General features: G+C 44.3%; 1 protein-coding gene across 1 annotated transcript in view; it reads right to left on the reverse strand.

Annotated features, from left to right (window-relative positions):
* The window catches only part of CDH17 (cadherin 17), a gene marked incomplete at its 5' end in the record, with an annotated part of 140,564 nt that overhangs the window by 112,677 nt on the left and 4,278 nt on the right, over nucleotides 1-23,609 (reverse strand). The window contains 3 exons of the mRNA XM_063924109.1: nucleotides 9,453-9,611; nucleotides 15,094-15,232; nucleotides 17,353-17,493. Coding sequence (XP_063780179.1) covers nucleotides 9,453-9,611; nucleotides 15,094-15,232; nucleotides 17,353-17,493 — 439 coding nt within the window. The remainder of the gene's footprint in view (nucleotides 1-9,452; nucleotides 9,612-15,093; nucleotides 15,233-17,352; nucleotides 17,494-23,609) is intronic.

A 23,609-nucleotide genomic window follows, 5' to 3' on the forward strand; every position in this document is an offset into this window, starting at 1 on the left:
GGAGCTCAGTGACAGAAACTTACAGCGTTCCTTGTATGTATCACGGCTCCAGAGCTACGGTGGAGCCGGGCGCCACATCTTCTCTACAGCAGGAGTCAGTCCCCCGTCCCTTATCACCGAGAGATAACTTCTGCTGCGATACCGCAGTCACACAATCAGACTGATAAGTACCGTTACCACTGCTGTGTTACCTTGTATGATATAAGGGGCCTAATTACCTATATCAATAATTCATCTGAGTCACCTGTGTGTTTACTGAATAAACCTGCATTACTGTTTAAGTTCATTAAAGTGTGTGGACTGATGTCACTGAACCAGGCAATCCGCTATACTCTGCCAACAGGGTATGCCATGCCATGAGTTGCGTTCTATTCTGAGTTGTGAGTAAGCACAGTGAGCTCCAACTTAGTATTCATGTCCGTCTCCTCTTCTGCCCACTTACACTTGCATGGTGCAAGTGTAAGCAAGCAGAGGAGGAGACGGACATGAATACGAACCCCTAAAGCCTGAGGCTGTTGCCGGATCACTCTTTCTGAAACTACCCGGGATGTTTCAGAACAGCCTCTATGATTAGAGGGAGTTATTTTCATCTTCTCTTTTTTATATGGATGGTATATCGGAGCACCTATTTCTGAACCAGAGATACGCAGTGTGGAAGGAGGAAAGGATCTGAATGTGATTGGTACTGATATCATACACCCCTATCCACTGGTTACTTAAGCTGCCCCCCGCATGTCACCAGTCTATGCTGCGCCCCCCCAATCAGGAGAGCTGCCCCCCCCCCCCCTTCATGCATGCGTGCATACATACATATATGGGTTTGTGTGGAGGGTGGTGACTCCAGGGAACATGGGGTGGGTGTAGTGAATGGGCTGTAACAGGATGTGTGTTTTGGTGGCTAACAGGCTGTGTATGTGTGGTGACTGGGATGTAATAGCCTGTGTGTGTGTGTGTGTGTGTGTGTGTGTGTGTGTGTGGTGACGGGGGCAAAAGGCTATGCGTGGAATGGGGGGGGGGTGGCTGGTGGGAGCAGGCTGTGTGTGAGGTGACAGGAGGCACTGTCAGATCCAGGGGGGCGGGTGCACACAGACATGGGCCCGTTCCACCCCGCATGTTATTTATAGTGTTCTGTGAAGTGTTACCCCCCCAGTGTTCTGTGAAGAAGTTTTTCACCCCCCTATGTTCTGTCAAGTGTGTCAGCCCCCCCCCCGTTATGTTAATGTCACCCCCAAACTGTTCTGTCATTGTGTCACCACCCCAGTGTTCTGTCACTGTGCCACGCCCCCACTGTTATGTTAGTGTCATCCCCCAGTGTTCTGTCACTTTGTCACCCCCCTCTGTGTTCTGTCACTGTGTCACACCCACCTCTGTGTATTCTGTCTCAGTCACAGTGTCACCCTCCCCCCCATCTGTGTTCTGTGTCTGTAGAGGTCAGGACCATAACTGGGTGTGTGCCGATGGTGCCTTGCCCACAGCGCAAGTGCAGTGAAGGCGCACCATCTGGCAGCACACCCCTACCTACGGCTGTTTTAGTCAGTGATGGAGTAGTGAAATTTCCGCTGTCCGCCGGTGCCTGCCTCTGTAAGTGACGGGGAGCGCGCCATTTGGTGTTACCCGTCGTGCTGTAAATTTGGCTGTGAGCTCCGCTGCCACCTCTGAAGTGGAGAGGGAGCGCTCCTTCAGCCACCTGGTCCTGTATAGGAGCCACCGCTGCCTCTATTGATGCCGCCAGGGAGACCCGCCGCCGCCACCTCTGAAGTGGAGAGAGAGAGCGCTCCTTTAGCCGCCTGGTCACGTATAGGAGCCGCCGCTGCCTCTACTGTGACACCCGCCGCAGCCTGAACATTGGAGAGGGTACTGTGAGCGCCAGTAAATGAGTGTCTGCGCCTGGTAGTCCTGGATGCCGCATCGCCCTAACAGGTAACTTGAGACACACACACACACACTCTCACTCACACTCTCTCTCTATGTTGCTGTAATATGTAACAAAGGGTGACTCTGCTGCTGTAATGTGTAAAACGGGACTATGCTGCTGTAATGTGTAAAATGGTACTCTACCTGCCGTACTGTGTAAAATACCTGCCTAATGTGTAAAAGGGGACTCTACCTGCCTTACTGTGTAAAAGGAAGCTCTGCCTGCCTTACTGTGTAAAAGGGAGCTATGTGGACACGCCCTATATTTTGGCGTGCACCTATGGTGCACATTGGCCCAGTTTTATATTTGGGGGGAGGGGCGCCGATGCTGTTTTTTTGCACACCGCGCTAAAACATCTAGTTATGGCACTGGTACAGGAGCCTCACCCCTCCACGCCACGCGGGTCAACCTGCCTCACAGGCACTATGCAGAAGCCCTGCCCCTATAAGTAAAGTCTAGATCCGCCACTGGTATAAGTCTACTCTGACCTCTGCCTGCACTGCGCTCCCGGCCACCACCAGACTGTAATGCCAGCCTGTCTGCAGGGAGGGGGGAAGAAGCTGGAAGAAATGGTGACATGGAGCCTGCCCTGATTGCAGCAGTCAGACAGATCTCCACGTGCCACTATCAGGTACTGCAGTTTGCAGGACATTTTTTTAAAGATTGAGAGCTGTAGTGCCAGTGAAACATGGAGATCTGGATGGGGGGGGGGGGGGGGTGTAACAGTATGCAGAAGAGGAATACTCTCAGTTCAATTTCCTCCAGCCCACTTTGCCCGGCCATGAGAATTCTTTAGTGCAGTGCTGTAGTGTAGCCACAGCTCCCACACAAATAGAAGGGACGGTGGGCAAGCGGCGCTAGACTTATACCCCTAGCCCGCCTCCCCCAGTCCCCCTCCAATGGTGCTGGACTGCGGAGGGAATAAGGAGCCGGTGGCGCACTGAGAGCAGACACCACTGAGAGATGAGGCAAGTGGGGTGGGGGTGACATTTATTATGTGTAAAAGGGGCCCTGCTTCCGTGGACATGTGTATAAGCAGCACTGCTACAATGGCCATTATTATGTGTATAAGCGGCACTGCTACCGTGGGCATTATGTATACAAGCGGTACTGATACCAGGCCAGTTATGTGTATAAGCACCACTGATACTGTGCCCATTATGTGTATAAGCGGCACTGTTACCGTGGGCATTATTATGTGTTTAGCGGCACTGCTACCGTGGGCTTTATGTGTTTACAAGCGCCACTGATACTGTGGTCGTTATTATGTATATAAGTGGCACTGATACTGTGCCCATTATGTGTATAAGTGGCACTGATACCATGGCCATTATGTGTATAACCGGCACTGCTACCGTTGGCATTATTATGTGTACAAACGGCACTGATACCGTGGGTATTATTATGTATGTAAGCAGCACTGATACCGTGCCCATTATTATGTGTATAAGCGGCACTGTTACCTTGGGTATTATGTATATAAGCGGCACTGATACTGTGGGCATGTGTATAAGGGGCGCTACTGTGTTGCATAGCGCGAATAAGGGGCACTACTCTGTGGTGTAATATGAAATAGAGGCACTATGTACAGTGTAATGACAATAAGGGGGAAATTCAAATGTTTGAAAAGTCAGTTGGGTGCTGTTTTTTCCTGTCTATTAGATAGGAAAAAACAGACACCCAACTGACTTTTCAAACAACTGAATATCCCCCTAAGAGTGTGCTACTTTGTTGCATAATTTTTTTGGGGGGGGGTACTATTGTGTGGCCACGCCCTTTCCATGTGATGCCGCACACCTTTTTTGTGACACGCGCCTTCTGCGTGCACTGTTCCTTTAGACAGTATGGGGGTTAGGGCACAAATTTGTAGTTTACGGGGGGGGGGGGGGGTGCCTAACACCCTACCATCACCCTTGCCTCTGCTTAATGGGAGGGGGAGTCGGTGGCAGGGGAAATTAGTTCCATCACCTCTCCAGAATCACTTTAAGCCCTGGTAGGGACAGACAACACACAAAGAGGAGGGGAATAGGGAAGAAACTGCACATACGAAACTGGAGACAAGAAGGCTAACAGAAGGTGAAAGACAGGCAGGTGATTGATAGATGAAGGCATACACACAGATAGGGAACAGACAGCAGAAAGTGGAACAATTGTCAAAGCATGGGGAAGCGAATTGCTCAGAATTGTTCACCCAGTGGAAATGCAGCAAAGGTAGGGTCAGGTGGTACAGCAGTAAGCTGTGCCCCCTATTTAAACAGGGTGGCTGCATGCTTCCAATTGTGGCTGTCCCATTGGCGCAGAAGCCCTGCATCAAGTGACTGGCCGAAGCTTGGCAGATAAAAGGGGAGAGAGGCAGAAACTGTGCAGAAGGAGAAAGGCAGAAGGTGGTCAGTGAATTAGCAGAAGGAAACATGCATAAGGGAGAATGATATAGGTGTGAAAATGAGAAAAGAGGCTGGGAGAAACATGCAGGAGATGGACTGAGGTGGAGGAGGAGACGCACGCAGAAGATGGACTAAGAGAGCAAACATATGCATGAGATGGACTTAGTGGGGGAGATAGACTAAGGGGTTAATTCAATTCAACGTGGATTGGATAGCACCGGGAGGGAGCTTCTGGAGCTATTCAATGCAGCGCGATGCTAAGTCTGAGAATACCCGTATTCCCGGACTAAATAAGGTGTTTAGTCGCGAGAACGGGCACTCTCCGCCTAAACTGCCTCGCCGTGGTGCTGTTTGCACAGCGTTGGGTCACAAAGCAGCATTACGGACCTAGTTTTGTTGAATTTCGGCTCGCACCCTTGGAAGAGTGCAAGAAGAAATCCTTTAGTCAGGGACAGCATCGCTCTGAATTGAATAGCACCAGGAGCTCCCTCCCAGCGCTATTCAATTCGTGTTGAACTGAATTGACCCCTTAGAAGCAGAGAAAAATTAAGGAGATGGACAGAGATATGAGTGTGCAGAGGATTAAATGTCACGCCAGTTTTAATTTCTACTCCTGCTACAACATAATACTTTCTAAACTTTTAATGTGTTAGGTCCAGCTAATATGACATGCTCTGCCTTTTGTTGGTGTAACTCCGTCTACATTACATTTTGAAGTAATCACGCCTACTTTGGTATTGGCTCCGCCTACAGTTGGTTTGGTGCTGCCCACATGAGGCCACTTCTAGAAACTTTTCCAGGGCCACTTTTGTTTCCCAATCCATCCCTGCCTGCGATGTTCTCAGCGGCAGATCTCTCCATAGGCGCAAGGAGAGAGCTCCTTTTTTATTTGTTTATACTTCTATGGTTTATGTTTATGAACTATGGAAACAACATTTTCTTATAGGATTTTGCACGGGCTCAAGTCCAAAATGGCTATTGGTCCGATTTATCACAATCCGCATCTGAGCAAACGGATGGAATGTGATAAAACTGCCCCAATCTGCAATGCGATAATTGAATACATTGCATGGATGTATCAGTTATTGCATACAGGGACAGAGCTTGCGAGAAAATTTCTGTCCCTACGATGCCACTCCGCATACTTTTCAAGATATTTTTCATAGAATGTATGTGCGCATGCACCGCCACCTACATCACCACCAGATACCTCCCCATTGCAACTACTCCCATAGGCAAAAGCATGGGGGGGTTCTGGTTGCCTGGAAACCCCCCTCCTCTTGGCAAGTGGCTCAAATTATAACAACAATAGCAATGGTATATAACATGAAGGTAGCTGCCAGGAAGAAGAGACGGAAGTCTTTACATGAGGAGGGAGAATGTGTGCTTAGAAAGTGCACTTCTGTCTACTACTGGTTGTATTATGTTTGTTTGTTTGTTTGTTTGTTTGTTTGTTTGTTTGTTTGTTTGTTTAGTATGGTATGTTTAACCTTTTCCTGACCACTTATCTTATTTATATTGTTTAAATATGTTCGATACAGCCTATACTTTAGACAATCTATAGCGTTAAATATTAATATTAATAATAATTAATATTAATAATTCAATACAGTATCCAATGTATAAAAAGTACCAATGTTCAGGGTCATTACTAGGTTCTTCTACCGCTCCCCCAGACTCCTGCACTTGGTCCGCAGAGTGGGAGATTATAGATTGCATTTGGAAACCCCCCTCTAGAAATCCTGCGTTTGCCACTGACTCCCTCCATCCACACCGCGACGCCCCCCCACACACACACATACCACTGCTAATACTCACCAAAGACCAGTGATTGGAGGGCTGCCCGTCTTCAGATCTTTTTCCTGGAGTGACCCCCAGTGCTCTAAAGTGACCTGCCACTTCACAGCATCACTTTACTGCACTGGGGGTCATATTGGCAGCAGTAGGATCCGATGACTGGTAGCCCTCACCGGAGCAACGATTACCAGTCCCTTGTTCTAGTAAGAAGGATTTTATTTTTTGGAACTATTTTTTTTTACACAGTGATCAGCCTGTGTGTCCATCGGACACACATAGATGATCACATTGGCTGGGTCTCTGTACAGCTCTTTCTGTCAGCAGGCAGAGAAAGCTGTGCAGGTGTACAGGATTCACAGTGAGCCCTGTGATTACGCTATCTGAAGATAGCATTATTATCACAGGGCTCACTGCGTTATTTTTGTAGGGTTTTTTTTGTAGTAAAGTCAGACAGAACTGGTTACTAAAAAAAAAAGTGAATTAAAGTGTTTGGAGCAGTTTTTCACAAAAACTGCTCCAAAAACCCTTTAATACATTTCAGTGAAACTAAAATAATGTGAAAAGGTTGTGAAAACACTATTGTCACGTTATTATAGTAAAAAAATGTTAATAAATCTACCACTATATGTATATAAATATATCTGTGCAATAGATACATATTTAGCATACTCCAAACACAAACAGTTATACATGTATGAATAAATAGATATATACAGTGTATCTCAAGATTTATTTTGCAGGAAAATCTGACTATATATTAATCACTAATCAGGCATCTTATCTTGACTCATGAAGTTGCAGTATACTTGTCAATTCAGTAGATTGCGCACCAAGACAAATACTACATATCACAAGTCGCTGGTCATGTTACTTGCAACCTTTCAGTGATACTGAAGGTTAAAATAGGACTGTATTTGGGATCTACAAGATAATATTTGTTTAACTAAAGTGAATTTAGACTGGACTGTGAGATTGACTGCCCTTTAAATTGGATTTTCTGGTTTACAAATAAAAAAACGAAAATGGATTATTGCTTATCGATGTTCTATTGCAAGGACAAATGCTCAGGGCCAGAGCCGGATTAAGAGGGGGGACCCGGGGGTAAGTACCCCAGGCCCCCCCTTTTTAAAAGGGCCCCCGCTGCCGCCTCAGATCTCTATATACAGTATATGTATACTGGAAAGGCTAGTCGGCACTCCCCTGTATTTAAAACACATGCTTCGGTACCCTCCAAATTGGTAGTAACAATTGAAAAGAGACAAGGCGTCACTGAGAGTCTTTGAAGCCATTCACAAAGGTGTATTAAACACTCATCTTATACACCAACATTTCGAAGCTTCCCGTGCCGCCTCACCGCCACCCTCAGTCCTTTTCTGCACCTCCACCTCCTCCGCACCATGCCGGCCACAGCCTCCTCATCCACCGCACCGCAGACCATAGCAACCTCAGCACCGCCGCTGCTAAATACTTTAGGTAATCTTACCCTGCTGCCTTTCTCTCTCCCTAGTCCCTACTGTATGCTCTTGCTGTCCCTCTCTCTGTCACTCTCCCTGTTCCTATGTCCCTGCTGTCACTTTCCCTGTCCCTCTGTCACTCTCCCTGTCCCTATGACCCTGCTGTCACTCTCCCTGTCCCTATGTCCCTGCTGTCACTGTGCCTGTCCCTCTGTTACTTTCCCTGTCCCTATGTCCCTGCTGTTACTTTCCTGTCCCTCTGTCTCTCTCCCTGTCCCTATGTTCCTGCTGTCACTCTCCCTGAATTTTGCCTCATTCCATGTGGCATAATGTTAATTTCGGCTCATACAGTGTACTATAATGTGAATTTCGGCTCATTACCGTGTGCTATAATGTGAATTTCGGCTCATTCTGTGTGCTGTATTGTGAATTTTGGCTCATTCTGTGTGCTATAATGTGAATTTCGGCTCATTCTGTGTGCTATAATGTGAATTTCGGCTCATACCGTGTGCTATAATGTGAATTTCGGCTAATTCTGTGTGTTGTATTGTGAATTTTGGCTCATTCTTTGTGCTATAATGTGAATTTCGGCTCATTCTGTGTGCTATAATGTGAATTTCGGCTCATTCTGTGTGCTATAATGTGAATTTTGGCTCATTATCGTGTGCTATAATGTGAATCTTCGGTCATTCTGTTTGCTATAATGTGAATTTCGGCTATAATGTGTGCTATAATGTGAATTTTGGCTCATTCTGTGTGCTATAATGTGAATTTCAGCTCATACCGTGTGCTATAATGTGAATTTCAGCTCATACCGTGTGCTGTAATGTGAATTTCGGCTCATACTGTATGGTATAATGTGAATTTCGGCTCATACTGTGTGGTACTGTATAATGTGAAAGGGGCACCAGTACTAGATAGTATAAGGGGTACTACTATTGTGGTGCATAATGTGTATAAGGGGTATATGGTGTGGTAAACTACACCGAAGGCCATGCCCCCTTTTGAGTGGCCTGCTCCCTTCTCCAGAGGCGCGCGCATAGTTGCAGCCTTCACTTTTCCATACCCCCATTTCAAAATTTCCACTTCGGCCACTGTACATATGTAAATATTTATACACACGTATATATTATATATACATGCATGTGCTCCCTATCTGAAAGATTCTTTCAAATTTACCACCGAATTGTAACTTTCTTTGTAGAAATTGAAGACGTTATGATTTTAATTTTAGAATTTAGGGCCCCACTGTCTTAAGTACACCGGGTCACCCGAAGCCTTAATCCAGCTCTGCTCAGGGCTGCAGGCGTAGATCTCAGGAACAGCTGCTCCTCCCAGGGGCAGCTTTACGTGGCTTGCTCACGTGTTAGTAGCCCCAAGCATCTTTTTGAGTTAATCCCTTAAGGAAAAACTGCAAATACTGTATTGTTTACAAAAACATTTTGTGATCAGTGTGTACAATATAAAATATACATCACAAGATTAAATGCCACTACTGTCTTTGTAACATTAGTTACGCTGAGCAATAACAGACATCCACGCGAGGGAAGCTGCAGGGAAACACTAGTTAGATAATAAATCATATTTTAGATAATACAATGAAAACATAGTGATAATACTGATATTCCAACATAAATGACGCTATAGTTCGCTGATGCTAAATAATTCTTTTTTGAAGTTCATTCGCTCCAGACATTGATTTACGACTGCAAAAAGATTAACTATTTTTTTTTTCCCCCATTGAGATAAAATAAGCGGATGAGCTGGATTAGGACCGACAATCTTCATGTTTATCAATGAAATACCTCCTTTTGCAGCCTAAGCATCTAAACCATCTGTTGTCTGGGTTAATTTTAATTTGCAAGGAGCATCTTAGTTTTTAATTGATTGTTCTGTACATACCATTTATAGTGGTGGAGATTTCCCCAGTCATGTTGTTAATCTGGAAAAACAGAACCTTTTTGGGGTCCGGTATCTGTTGCATGATATGGTAGACTAGTTTGGCATTGGGTGTTGAGGGGTCATCTTTGTCAGTGGCATAAACTGTGATAAATGCTATTCCTGCAGAGAAACAAACAAGATTATGTGTTACATGGCAATGCTGCTTATAAAGGAAGGGCGCTGTAATGTACATACAATAATGCAATGCCCTGTCAATGCTACAGCACTGTAAATATCCAATACTTCCAGATTGCACTTTAACAACTACAGTACAGCCAGGATTTAAATAATACAGATAAGAAATAAGCCTGTGCTCAGTTAATCGCATGTTATGCATGGTACCAGATCCATGGCAATATAAATGCCCTATATGGATACAAATCAATAAGACACTTGTCAGAGCTTGTTGTTACTATTGCAAAGCTGCGTTTAACTAGCATTGTGAAAGTATGAGTTATTGGTCCATACTGTGGAGGAGTTATATCAAACCATTGACGTTCTAAAGAGGACAAGTGAAGAAATTGTCCATAGTAATCAGATTAAAGCTATCTGTTTTCTAGTACATTCTATAAAATGATGGGTTGCTATAGGCAACTTTACTACCTGTCCTTTTTAGGTTTTAACTATCTGCCCCTGTATGTTGATCAAAACATTTAGGGGCTTTTTTTTATCAAAGTAATTATGTCCTTAAAACATGCAGAATCTACTGAGGTATCTCATGCCGTAAGTATTAACAGCTTTTTCAACCAGAAGAGATCTTGGGGGACATGTACAGTATATGCAGGGCCGGCTCTACCATTAGGCAGCTTTAGGCGGCTGCCTAGGGGCGCCAGCTCCTGGAGGGCGCCACTGAATTCATCTAGAAAAAAACTGAAGGATGTCTCTGTATGCGGCCTCCTCCTTTTACACTGCGCTGGCTGCTGTGGGTCTAATCAAGTGCAGCCACCACTATCAGGCTGTACCACATAGTGCCTCAGCGCTTCCTCTGTGCCGACATGAGTAACATCAAGTCATGTGAAGGCGCATAGGATGCGGATGTAACTATGGCTCCCGAGGGGTACCCCATGGCTGCTCCTCATAGCCCTTATGCACCTCCTGCAGGGGGGTTGCAGGTTAGGGGGCACCGGGTTGAAGCTGGGGGCACCGGGTTGAAGCTTTGCCTAGGGTGCATAGAGACCTTGCAGCGGCCCTGAGTATATGCAGTGTTTTTAACACTCTAATTATTACCTCTCACCTATGTAACACTCTCAAAACATAGCTGCTGCTACTTGTTAATGTAACACTCTTTAAGACTTAAACCTCTCACTAGTATGATGCCTTGGAGTGGTTCATTTGTGCTGGCCTAGGGGGGCCCATGCCCTGGACTTGAACCTGGTCGCAGTTGGTGGGATCATATTTTTGGCCAAAATTATGCTAAGCACTTCAAATTTACTCTATGTTATATTTCAGAGTTTATTATAATTATTCTGATTAGCAGTGTTTAGTATTTAGAGTGTGAACCTGCATTTACTCTTGTTTTCTATGTGGAACGATAACTCTCAGCATGGTAACACTTGCCTTTATGTTTAGAATTAGGGTATGCAGTCCAAGACCCCCCCACTCCCAATATAAGGGATATGTATCATACTTTCTTAAAAGTGACTTCTACCTATCACTATCAAGTATATTCTATAAAATGAGAGGCAGAGGCTGATAGGTTGCTATGGGAAACTTCTCCACACTTGGTGACTGATTTTATGATCTCTCCCCATGGGGTGGAATTGTACCTGATGCCCATTGCAGGAATTTATCCTTGCACTTGTGCGGCCCAATGGCCATATGCATTTGCAGCACCAGGTTTGAATCTGGTAGTCAAGTAGTAGCTTTAGTTATCACTTTTTATTTTATTCATCGCAGGAAGCCCGTGTTTCAGCATCTGCCCATTAATGATTTGCCCCAACAAAACAGCCCAAATTGCCATTATAAGAATGTTAGTTTACTAGGCAATAGTACATTTCCTAATGAATAGGCCCCTTAAAGTTACATCACATGTCACAGGTCCTCTGTTCCTGCAAGGTTTCAGGAAATTAGGGCAAAATATAGGTTGCAAGTTTAAATGTTTTGATAAAAATATGAACTAATGCCTCAGAACAAACTTGACAACTTTTTGCCTAAACCGCTAACCAGAACAGTGATATGGGGAGCATGGCACAGCCAAGTGAGCAGTTGTGGGGGTGTGTCAGTGTGATTGCCTCATTGTGGCTCCGCCCCCACTATACTGGGCCCAGATGACACAATTCATTGAGAATCGCATCATCAAGTCAGCCGTATCTCCCACTACACTGGGGACCTGGGCGGCAGCAGCCAACATCGAGGGGGCTCGGGAGACTTGCCTGCTTATCTGGGCATCCAGGAGATCCACCTGGGATTTGGGAGTCTCCCAGACATTCCGGGACAGTAGGCAAGTATTCCTCACACTTTCATTCTGCAAGATATGTACAGATGTTTTTCTTGTTTTGTTTTTTGTTTTTTGTTGTTGTTTTTTTGGGGGGGGGGTTACTTTGAATTTTTTATTCTATTCACAACATATTTTTTTTTTACCAGAAGAGACCTTTATGTGTCAGAGATTCCAATAGTTCTATCTTATTTTTAATACTAGAAGATCCAATGAAGCCTGACACTGATTCATATGAAGGAACCAGGCAAGCCTTTCTGCCTGGAGAAAATCCCTTGTCACATCACAAGTAGACGGCACTGGCATTTCATGGATTAAGCTACGCTCTGTACTTACTGCCTTAGTTTACTTTTGCATGCTTGTTTGTACAGAATAGAGCCCTTTTCTAGACTGGTATATAGCCATATTGTTGACATTGTATTGTTGAATGGTTCTAAATATCGACATTCAGAATATTCACAATTTCTTACATAATATCAACATGTCAACAGTCAACATGTTGACATTATCAAAATGCCGATATTATGCATGTCTACATTATGGATAGATCAGTGTTAGGGTAAGGCTGTCGTTAGGGTTAGACAGTAGTGTCGACATTTGCACTGTCAACATACATAATGACAACAAGTCAAACGTGTGGACATTTGTGGACATTTATATCCGTGTCAACATAATGAATGACAATGTGACAACTGCTGACATTGAAGTTCTCTCTATATTCACAATGTCAACATTCAGACCATGTTGACATTCTCATGTCGGCTCAGTGAATGTTGACATTATTGAGTATATTCAATTGATGTCGAATTACGCCGTGAATTCGTTAGTTTTTGGATTCGACACTATTCGACAGCCGAAACCCTCTACCCGGGACCCTGAATTAGACATATTTAATTAAAAATGGAATTGTCGAATTGTGGGCGGCCTGGATTCGACTTGCTGCTGTTTGGAATCATATATAGGATATTAAAAAAAATAGTATATATTGGAAAACGCAGGGATTGTCCTAAAAAAACGATTCCACAAGAGAGCTGACTAATGGTTGCTCGTCTCCCTGAAGTCTCACAAATGGGAGTGACGAGAGAGGAGTGGCTTTGGAGAAGTCTATCCTGGGTAAACTGTGGAATCATGGGTACATTTCCCTCAGCCGAGTACAGGAAAAAATATTCTTTAAAAAAAATTGAATATATAATACTGTGGGTCATAAATAGAAAAACCAAGTAGAGAATCACTTCAAATATAAATAGATATGCTTTTAGAAATCAAAAAAGCACAAAACAATAAAAGATTTCTTATCAGCTCTTGCCAGAAATAGTAGGCTCAATGAAATTGACGAAATGAATGTCGAAAAGCACTGATGTCGAATCAACATTCTTCAATTGAATATACTTTTGTCGAAATGCCTCATTTTTAACATTACAGACATGAAATTGTCGAATAGTCAAAAGTCGAAACTGAAACAACAGGTTTTTTGTCGATAAGTCCCGTATTGAATTGTCGAATCCGATTCTACATGGTTTTTTGGTTTAAAAAGCCCAGTTTTTCGACAATTTAAGTAATTCGACATCAATTGAATATACCCTATGACTGTTGATACCACACCCATTGTACAGGCAGCTACTGTGAGTGAACCCCCAATGTCCTAATTGTCTTAAGGCGAAATTCAATTGTTTTAAGAGGTGCACTAAATAGTGGGTACCTGGCAAAGCAATTCAATTGGTCCGAGCGCCCATAAATTATCGTGCTTGATGCGCCAAAATAGAACAGGTTCAGCCGCATATAAAATGTTTACAAATATTCCTGATATACAGTAGATGACCCAACTGCTACAGGGCAGTCTACTCATGGGGACCATATCTTAAAGACCATATCAGGGCAAACAGTGAGATTTATCAAACCTTGTAAATTGGACAAGTGCAAGTGTTACCCATAGCAACCTATCAGTAGATCATTTTATAAAATGTACAAGATAAATCTGATCGGTTACTATGGGCAGTAATCCCAATTGTCCTATTTAGAAGTTTGATAAATCTATCCCAAAGTCATATATGCTGGAGATATATTTTAAGAACAACCAAATACTTGAGATTGTGGGAGGCCCCAGCTGGATAGTAACTGGACAAATCAATAATTTCCAGTCCAGATGCAGGTTTGTCAGAAACGACACATATGCTTGATCTGATCCGTGTGTGCGACCGGCTCACGTATAGCATAGAGCCACAATATGGATGTTGCACATACAGTATATAGATGATACCAATTCTCAGGCTAGAACTATGTGTAACCCATAACCTAATGGAAGCAGCCATTTTCTGTGGTTAATCAGCCCACCAATTCACAGACATATCTTTGAGGCATATAACACTTCTAGAACATTCATTGGTTGCATTATCATGGATATTGGCTCAGGTGATAAAAGAACATCATGGAGAACATTTGGATCAGGCCCGGGAAGGGAGGGGGGGGACAAAGGGGACACCTGTACAGGGCCCCAAGAATCAGAGTGGTCCCAAGGATAAGAGACACCAAAAACCGTGCCACAGTACCAATATTGCTTTTTTAAAATGTTTGCTCCAACTGCTCAATTTAAGTAATAAAACAATATATATATATATATATATATATATATAGTAATGCATACAGGGTCCCTGGCACTTCGGTCTTACGTATATCTTGCTCCGGTGCCCTCCCCTCAGATCAGCATCTGTATATGTCTCCTTTCCTATGGGCGGCACTCAGAGACTTGTAACAAACAAACAAATTAGGTGAAAAAAAGACCCCACCGGGCCGTTTTATTGGTGACGTTTCGGGGTATGATAGAAGGGGATCATACCCCGAAACGTCACCAATAAAACGGCCCGGTGGGGTCTTTAGATCACCTAATTTGTTTGTTACAAGTCTCTGAGTGCCGCCCATAGGAAAGGAGATATATATATATATATATATATATATATACACATACACACACACATTCACACAATATTTTTTAAAGCCACCCTCTGCTTTAAAAGGGGGGATCAAGGGGGATTGCGGGGACCCCAGAGAAATTGGTGTACTGGGTCCCAAGATTTCTGTTGCCGACCCTGATTTGGATATGTTGTGTCAGCGGTGACTGTTGAGGGGGACATGGACGAGGCAATGCATGGCTTATTAGAGTTTCTAACTTACCTGGTCTAGATAATTCCCTGACTTCAGCATTATATTGGGACTGGTTGAAAGCCGGCACGTTGTTATTGATATCATCCACTATAATCGTAACAGCATATGGACCTTCAACAACTGAGCCTCCAGAATCAACAGTTTTCACCTGCAAATAAAAAAGAATTGCTGTAATATATAACACATACTGTAGTGCAGAAAGCATGAAGCATGTGACTCCCGGAGGGTAGTTGTTATAATACAGTGGGGGAGATTTATTAAAGCTTGGAGAGAGATAAGTGAAGAGCGATAAAGTAGTAACCAATCAGCTTCTACATAACTTTTATAGGCTGTGTTTTGAAAAATGACAGAAGCTGTTTGGTTGGTACTTTATCTCTTCCCTCTTTATTTCTCAAGTTTTGATCAATCTCTCCCACCCCCATTAGGATTCCCAGAATAGATTAGCTTTAATAATTTCTCCAGGAAAAGTTCTACAGTTTAAGATTTAGTGGCCACACACAGGTCCCTCCTGATGCTTAGTTCTTTGGCCAAGCATCATCATCAGTGTGTGTTAAAATAGAACATTTCCAGCTTTTCCTCCTGGGCTGAGAAAAATTGCCTCCCCAAAATAATTGTCTCTTTGGGGACAACATGACACTACACAGGGAACGCACCCCAATAAGCTTTCTTACTTAAAATTGATGATCTCTATTTTATATGAAAAACCCAAAACTATTATGAAGGCAGCTTGGAATAGACTTAAAGCAATAAAGACAAATTTATGCTAAGATGCCAATAAAAATTGTAATCACCTAAATTAATGTATATAAAAGAAAATATAATAATAATAATAGCTACCATAGGTAAATATTAAGCCCATTAAGTTATTTAATTTATATTATTCAATATTAAACTAATACCCATTTAACTGGTACTTACATTTATATAACAAGTCCCAACATTAATCTACCCCCTTCCCAAGTGAAGATAACACCAAACAACAAATTCATTAGTGGCATTCAGAAGAAGAGACCAATATTTGGTGTCATTTTTCAGCTAATGACAAGGACTATTTCTATATTACGCCCTCATATATTAATAATTGATGGATGTAGTCCTCTCGTTGTAAATGCAATCACAACTAATAAAGCTCTGACAGAGTGATGTATTTATTTTTAGGATTCAATGTTTAGTTTTGTGAAACCTTAATTCACCGTTTTAGCCCAGTCACTATGGTGCTGATCTGTCACTTTGCGGTAGAGGTAGTTATCGTTGTGCCCTTCATCAGTGGTTACAAACTATGCTATGGAAGACCAGCAGTGATTGAAACCATCACTGTTCTCTCAATGAATGGGCCAATCACAGCCCAGGGGTGGGGCTTTGTGGGTGTCGGTGGGCAGAGCTATGTTCCATGGGGATCCGGTCTCTAAGTCGACACTAACTAGGTCGACCACTATTGTTCGACACTAACTAGGTCGATAGGGTTTCTAGGTCGACAGGTCAAAAGGTCGACATGAGTTTTTCACAATTTTTTTCTTTTTTTGAACCTTTTCATACTTAAAGATCCACGTGTACTACGATTGGAACGTCAATCTGCCTGAAGCGGCGAGCCATGCGAGGGGACATGGTGCACTAATTGGGGTTCCCGGTCACTCTACGAAGAAGACGACACCAAAAACCCTCATAAAAAACTCATGTCGACTGTTTGACCTGTCGACCTATACCATGTCGACATAAAGACCCTGTCGACCTAGTTACTGTCGACCAATAGTGGTCGACCTAGACACTGTCGACCTACTTACTATCTACCTTCCATACCACACCTGTTCCATGTCCCTGCTCTGTTAAGGTGGGAATAAAAACCCCATGGAATGGCTCTGTAGCATCTATGGCAGGAGACCATGTGGTTCTCCCCCATCAATGGCAAAAGTATTTGACATCGGGCATAGACCATCGATGATTTTGAATCATCGGTGGCTGATGGCCATCCCTACTTTGCAGCAAATTGATTCTTATGGTGCATACACATGGTACGATTTTCCATGCGATATGGACATATCGGACAGAAACCTAGTGCATATCACACCGTGTGTATAAGCTAGGTACGATGACAATGTACGGTCCCACGGGATCGGCATCTCAAGAAAATATACTAGGTGCGGGTGGGGCCAATGCTGACTACATGCCTCGAGGCACAATATAGCTAGCTAGTATCGGCTGCGACACCACGTCGCACCGTGTGTATGCACCTTTAGAATCAGAAATCAGTGCTCCACGTGTTATTATTACCTGCAATTTGTGCACCGGTCTTTTCTCCCAGTCAAGCGTTCCAATGGTGCGCAGCCATCCATCGTCAGGGAGAATATCAATTAATCCATCTTTTTCACCATCTAGCGCAAACTTTGCAGACCTGGCATTACTTCTCTGAAACTATAAATAAGAAAAGTACAAACAAAAGGTGTTAAACACTAAAATGGCTCCACGTACTAGGGGTAGATTTACTAAAGCTTATAAAATAGACAAGTGGTGTTCTTGCCTATAGCAACCAATCAGATTCTGCCTATAATTTTTTAGGTTGCAATAGAGTAATGATAGCTAAAATCTGGTTTGTTGCTAGGAGCAACACCACCACATATAATTTTTAGAAGCTTTATTAAATCTAACCCATAGGGCTTTGTTTGCATTATGGGGGTCATTCCGAGTTGTTCGCTCGCAAGCTGCTTTTAGCAGCTTTGCACACGCTAAGCCGCCGCCTACTGGGAGTGAATCTTAGCTTATCAAAATTGCGAACGAAAGATTAGCAAAATAGCGAATAGACACCTCTTAGCAGTTTCTGAGCAGCTCCACACTTACTCGGTATCTGCGATCAGTTCAGTGCTTGTCGTTCCTGGTTTGACGTCACAAACACACCCAGCGTTCGCCCAGACACTCCTCCGTTTCTCCAGCCACTCCCGCGTTTTTCCCAGAAACTGTAGCGTTTTTTCGCACACACCCATAAAACGGCCAGTTTCCGCCCAGAAACACCCACTTCCTGTCAACCACATTACGATCACCAGAACGAAGAAAAAACCATGTAATGCCATGAGTAAAATACCTAACTGCATAGCAAATTTACTTGGCGCAGTCGCACTGCGGACATTGCGCATGCGCATTAGCGACTAATCGATCCGTTGCGAGAAAAAAATACCGAGCGAACAACTCGGAATGACCCCCTATATTCTTTTATATGGTGTCTGGCGATAGATCAAAGCGCTACTTTATATTTTTCTTGTAAAATGTGTTAATAACAACCACTATTGTACAATATCTACTTCTGTAAAAAAAAATAAAAAATGAATTGATTGCACTTTGGGGTAGGTGATGCGTCTCATTGGGCATCTAAATGAAATGTTTTATTGGAAGAGCAGTGTTTACAGACTAATAAATTTGATTTTATTTTTTAGAACAATTACTACAAATACCGTTTAAAGCCAAAGTGGGAAGCAGGAGAATAGGTGAGCAAACAGCCGTCATACATCCTATTGCACAAGACCGAAGCACCTTTTACATGGCTCCCTTCTGCAAAGGGATACGACAGGGCTGTCACACCCAACCTTTATGGTGCCAATAAATGAGGCTGGCACAGGCAGGACCATTGCTATCATAAACTACAGAGCTTCGGTTTACACATAGTTTTTATATGTATGTGGGTCATAGTATCGGGGGTTAAAGTCAGATAAACGTTCATTGCTTTCTGAGTTTGACTCATCACATTACAAAACCATTGGCTGGGGGATGTGTGCAAGTCGGTCATATGCATATGTTACAATGAGACACTATGGGGCTGATGCACAGGTGCCGTGCTTATGCTAATGGCGCAGATGAGTTTCGTAATACTGAGACACCCACTTGTAGTGTCTTGAAGCGGTGCATTTCCGTCTTAGTGCAACTTTAGACGCACCATCGGTGTACCATCGGATGCACCATCAGACACACCATCGGTACTTGCACCAGCCCTATGGCAGGTGTAGTTTCTCCATCTGCTCATGACCTGTGTGAGTGGATGCAGCCGCTTACAGCAATACACCCTAGACACCTGCATCTGCTTAGCCCCCCTCCGATTATCCATAGAATGTGTGTCCGATTCTGTACTGCGTCTCTGAGAATTAACAATCGTGATGCGTGGGCTGTGCGTCTGGGATGTATGCATAGAATTGAAACATCGGCCAACTGAGTGTGGCATTGACACTGTGTCCGATTCAGAATCAGCCCCTATATTCAATTAAAGTCGGATCCATTCCGACATGCATTTGTCAGAATGGATCCGACAAGCCCTATTCAATGAGCGGCCAAATCCGACTGTCGGATTGGCCGTTCCCGGTGTCCCGTCCTGCTGCTGTTGTCAGTGGCGGCCAGGGTGCGCTGTCAGTGGAGGCCGGGGTGCGCTATCAGTGGCAGCCGGGGAGCGCTGTCAATGGCGGCCGGGGAGCGCTGTCAGTGGTGGCCTGGGAGCGCTGTCAATGACAGCCGGGGAGTGCTGTCAGTGGCGGCCAGAGAGCGCTGCGAGGAGTGAGGAGCCTGGCCAGGGGGGACACCCTGCTATATAGGTATCTGTGCCCTGCTGCCCCTATAGCCCGCCGCCCCGCTCCCCCGTCTCATCTCCTCAATCCAATTTTTTTTTAAAGTCGGATTGAGATTGCCGGAAACGGAACCAAAAACTGTTGAATTTGGTCCCATTTCCGACAGAAGCATGCGGATCAGCGGCTATTCCGCCGATCCACGTGCTTTCCAACAAGTCAAAAAATCTGGGTGGGAGTGAATAGGTTGAAACCCCTTCCGACCTGAAAAAGTCGAAACCTGCCATCTTTCTGACTTTAATTGAATATACCCCTAAATGTTGATTAAATCTCTTCCCTAATTGAAACAATTTATAAAATGATCCACAAAGTGTAAAATAAAGTTATCAATTATCAGGCTAAGATTTGGGGAGTGCATTCCGTTCCAAGTACCAATACTTTCACGACTTCTATTAATGTGCACGGACAAATAAGTAGTCTTACAACTGACATTTGAAAACAGTCTTTGTGCTTTTACTGACACATGAAGCGTATATTTTGTGATCACTCCTACACAGATGAACATTATTTCCTCTGCAGCAGCAGACAGGACCACCCAGGCTTCCTGGTCTATCTAGTCTGGCACAGAAAGTGTGGAGCATGTAGCGCAAGATGTTCCATGCCAAGAGTCTGGACACAAATCTACTAGATTGGAGTAGCGTCTCTGCGCTCTCGAGCCTTCACAGAGATCAGATATGGAATACTTAAAACTCAAAGTTCATAAACTTTCTGAATTATGTATTGGCGCTATAACGCCCACTTCTTTCACTAGCTCCATCTGCATCAGGTGTTACTTTCCTGGATGACAATCAAGTCCCTCCCTTGTTAGATGTTCCAGAAGCTCTTCTCACACCTTACCAGACAAGCCTCATACTATTACCAATCCCACCTGTTTTACACAGTGGACACTCTGTTCAGTAAAAGATCTGAGGAGAGGATGATGTGGGCTCTTTGGCAATGATGACTACTGGTAGGCATGTGAAGTTTCTGTTAGGTTCTCTTAAATTTAACTATGGTGAACACATGACGCAACCCAAGCTTATGTCCTTCACAGATCATATCCCCATACTCTGTAAACTTGATGATGTATGTCCTAAATATCATAGAACTCCTGGTTTCCTTTACCATCTACTGTGGTGTTTTCATGTGTTCTAAGGATTCTAGAAGGAAATGTTTAATTTTTTTTTACATTATTGTTTGGGCAATCCTGAACCTTCATTCCCTAGCGTCTGTCTACTGCATGTCATGTTAAACTTGAATAATCCAAGATCCGTGTAACTCTTCTCAAAGTCCTATTCTGCACCCATAAATCCAGTCCTTGAAAGTAGTAAAGTCTTGAGGCTGGCTGGGTTCCATACAAGGACATATATTGAGGCTGGTGGGAGGCCTCAGCCCTTCCCTCTCCTCACAGCTCTCACCGGCAGCTGCCTGCTAGCCACAACCTCACTTCTTCCCCCAGCCAATGCTGTACGATGCACAGTCCTTTCAACATGTGAAGCTACCACCCGCAAATTGTGACACCCCCACCATCCACAGTCATGGTACCACTCACGGCAATCCTGCTAGCCCACTCCCCACCTGCATAACCCACAACTAGCAGCCCCTGCACCCATGTGGATAGGATAAGAAAACATGAAAAGATGAGAAGGGGGAGGAAGACAGAGATGAGAGAAATGGGGAGGAACGAGGACAGAGATGAGAGAGATGATAGAGAAGGGGTCTGGAGAAACAAAAGGAGAAAGACAGGAAAGGGGAGGGAAAGGAGGGGAAGAGATGAGAGAAAGATGGGGGAATGACAGAGATTGGATGCATGGAGATGCTGCCATCTAGGGCATAGCTAACATAGGTGCAAGAAGTGCAGCTGCTATGGGGACCAGAGCTGAGAGGGGCCCAACTACACTATCAAAGTTACATGTGCTATATACATTTTTCCCCATTGGGTGGTACAGTACATAGGGGCCCTTACAATCTTTTGCCTTGGGGCCTACAATATATCTAGTTATGTCCCTGGACCTACTCATTGTAATGTGGTATAAAATGAACTGGAGGGTATTATAATGTTACATAATATGAAGTGGGGCACTGTAATATGGCACATTGTGAAGTGGTGGAGTGTACAGATGTGTCCTTTTGCAAAGTTGCATCGCGGCATGTGTATCACAGAAAACTCTGCATGCGTATCACTGGAAACCCACGGGTGCGAGTTGTTAAAGGACATATCTGTAGTGTGGCATGATATGAACAGGGGACACTGTATGTCATAATGTGAATTGGGGGTACTTTGTTGCATAATGTGTACTGGCAGCCCTACACTGTGACATAATGTGAACTAGGGCACTACTTTGATAAACAAAATGAACTAGGACACTATTATGGGAGATAACATTAACAACTTCTGCAAAAGGGGTCTCTCTAGAAGCATTGGGACAGGGGGCCCTTCAAACTTTGCTATGGGGCCCACGAAGTTCTGGCTATTCCCCTGGCTGCCATCCTCAACACCACAGGTTCTCAAACTCGGTCCTCAGGACCCCACACAGTTCATGTTTTGCAGGTCTCCTGTAGATTTTTAAAATGTGACAGTTGGTGATACACAGTGCAGCTGCTGGGTTACATGGAAAACGTGAACCGTGTGGGGTCCTGAGGATCGAGTTTGAGAACCACTGCTCTACACAATCCCCCCAACGAACTGTAATACCCTTGACAGTCCCAACCACAAACCACCCCCTCATCCAATGGGGAAGGCGGTAAAAAGATCAGAGAGAGAGAGGGAGATAGGGAAGACAGAGATGAGAGAGGTAGGGGGTGGTAACAAGTAACTAGTTACACTAGCTAGTGATCTGGCAAATGACAGGTGAAAAATTCAAGTATATGTATAAAATTGTAGATTCTCTAACATTTGCCATAAATATATTAACGTGTAAACTCTCCTATCATACCAACAATATCCTGTCTGTCCTCAGCTGACTGGAACCAAGCAAATACTTTCTCTGGGGTTGACAGTAGCCATCCTTTGCCCTCTTGCTGTTGCAGTATATACTGTATATCCTCTGTTGCTATTTTCACCATTGACTGGATGACTTTTTGAACGATATTGTTGATAACGACATTTCTGAACGACATTTTTGTCAAATGGTCCAGTGTGTAGTACGCACTATGGGGGTAATTCAGAGTCGATCATAGATGTGCTACATTTAGCTCATCTATGATCAGTTACTCTGACATGTGGGGGGACGCCCAGTACAGGACTAGTACACCCTGCATGTCAGGCCCTACCCCCCCCCCCCCCCCGCACAAGTACAAAAGCATCACACGGCGGCGATGCTTTTGTACCTGACAAGTAGCTCCCCGTCCTGCGCACTGGCAGGAGGCTATCAGTCACGCAGCCGCCTCGGCCCGCCCACCAACACAGCGGCCACTTCCCACTCCCGCCCCGACTCTGCCTGTCAATCAGGCAGAGGCGATCGCACCAGTGAGATGCTCTCACATCTCACTGGCTGCGCATGCACAGTGCGCCCACCGCATGTGCGCACTGCACATAGTAATTCAGATTGCGTTCACTGCTGCTGCAGCAATGCAGTCTGGATTACCCCCTATATCGTTTGTCCGGGAAGTTCAAGGGAAATCGCCATCCGATATCATTCATGTTTCATGTCGTCTAGTGTGTAACCAGCTTAAAGGTGCCCATGCACTAGTGCGATTTTGCACGATTTCATCCGATTCCGACGTTTCGGGACGATAAATCAGATGAAAACTGGCAAATCGCATATGCTTTACCTCCGATCCGATCAGATGCGCGGCCCCGTGAGCATCGGATCGGAGTCCCTAGATTGGAAGTACTTCACTATAGATATCTCGGATCCCTCAGGCATGGCTGGGATCACATACGATACATTGTATGCAAAAGGGCCGCATAAGATGTATCGTACGCGATTCTGCCGCCCAGAAATCTGC

The sequence above is a fragment of the Pseudophryne corroboree genome, chromosome 5, assembly GCF_028390025.1.
Source record: "Pseudophryne corroboree isolate aPseCor3 chromosome 5, aPseCor3.hap2, whole genome shotgun sequence".
NCBI lineage: Eukaryota > Metazoa > Chordata > Amphibia > Anura > Myobatrachidae > Pseudophryne > Pseudophryne corroboree.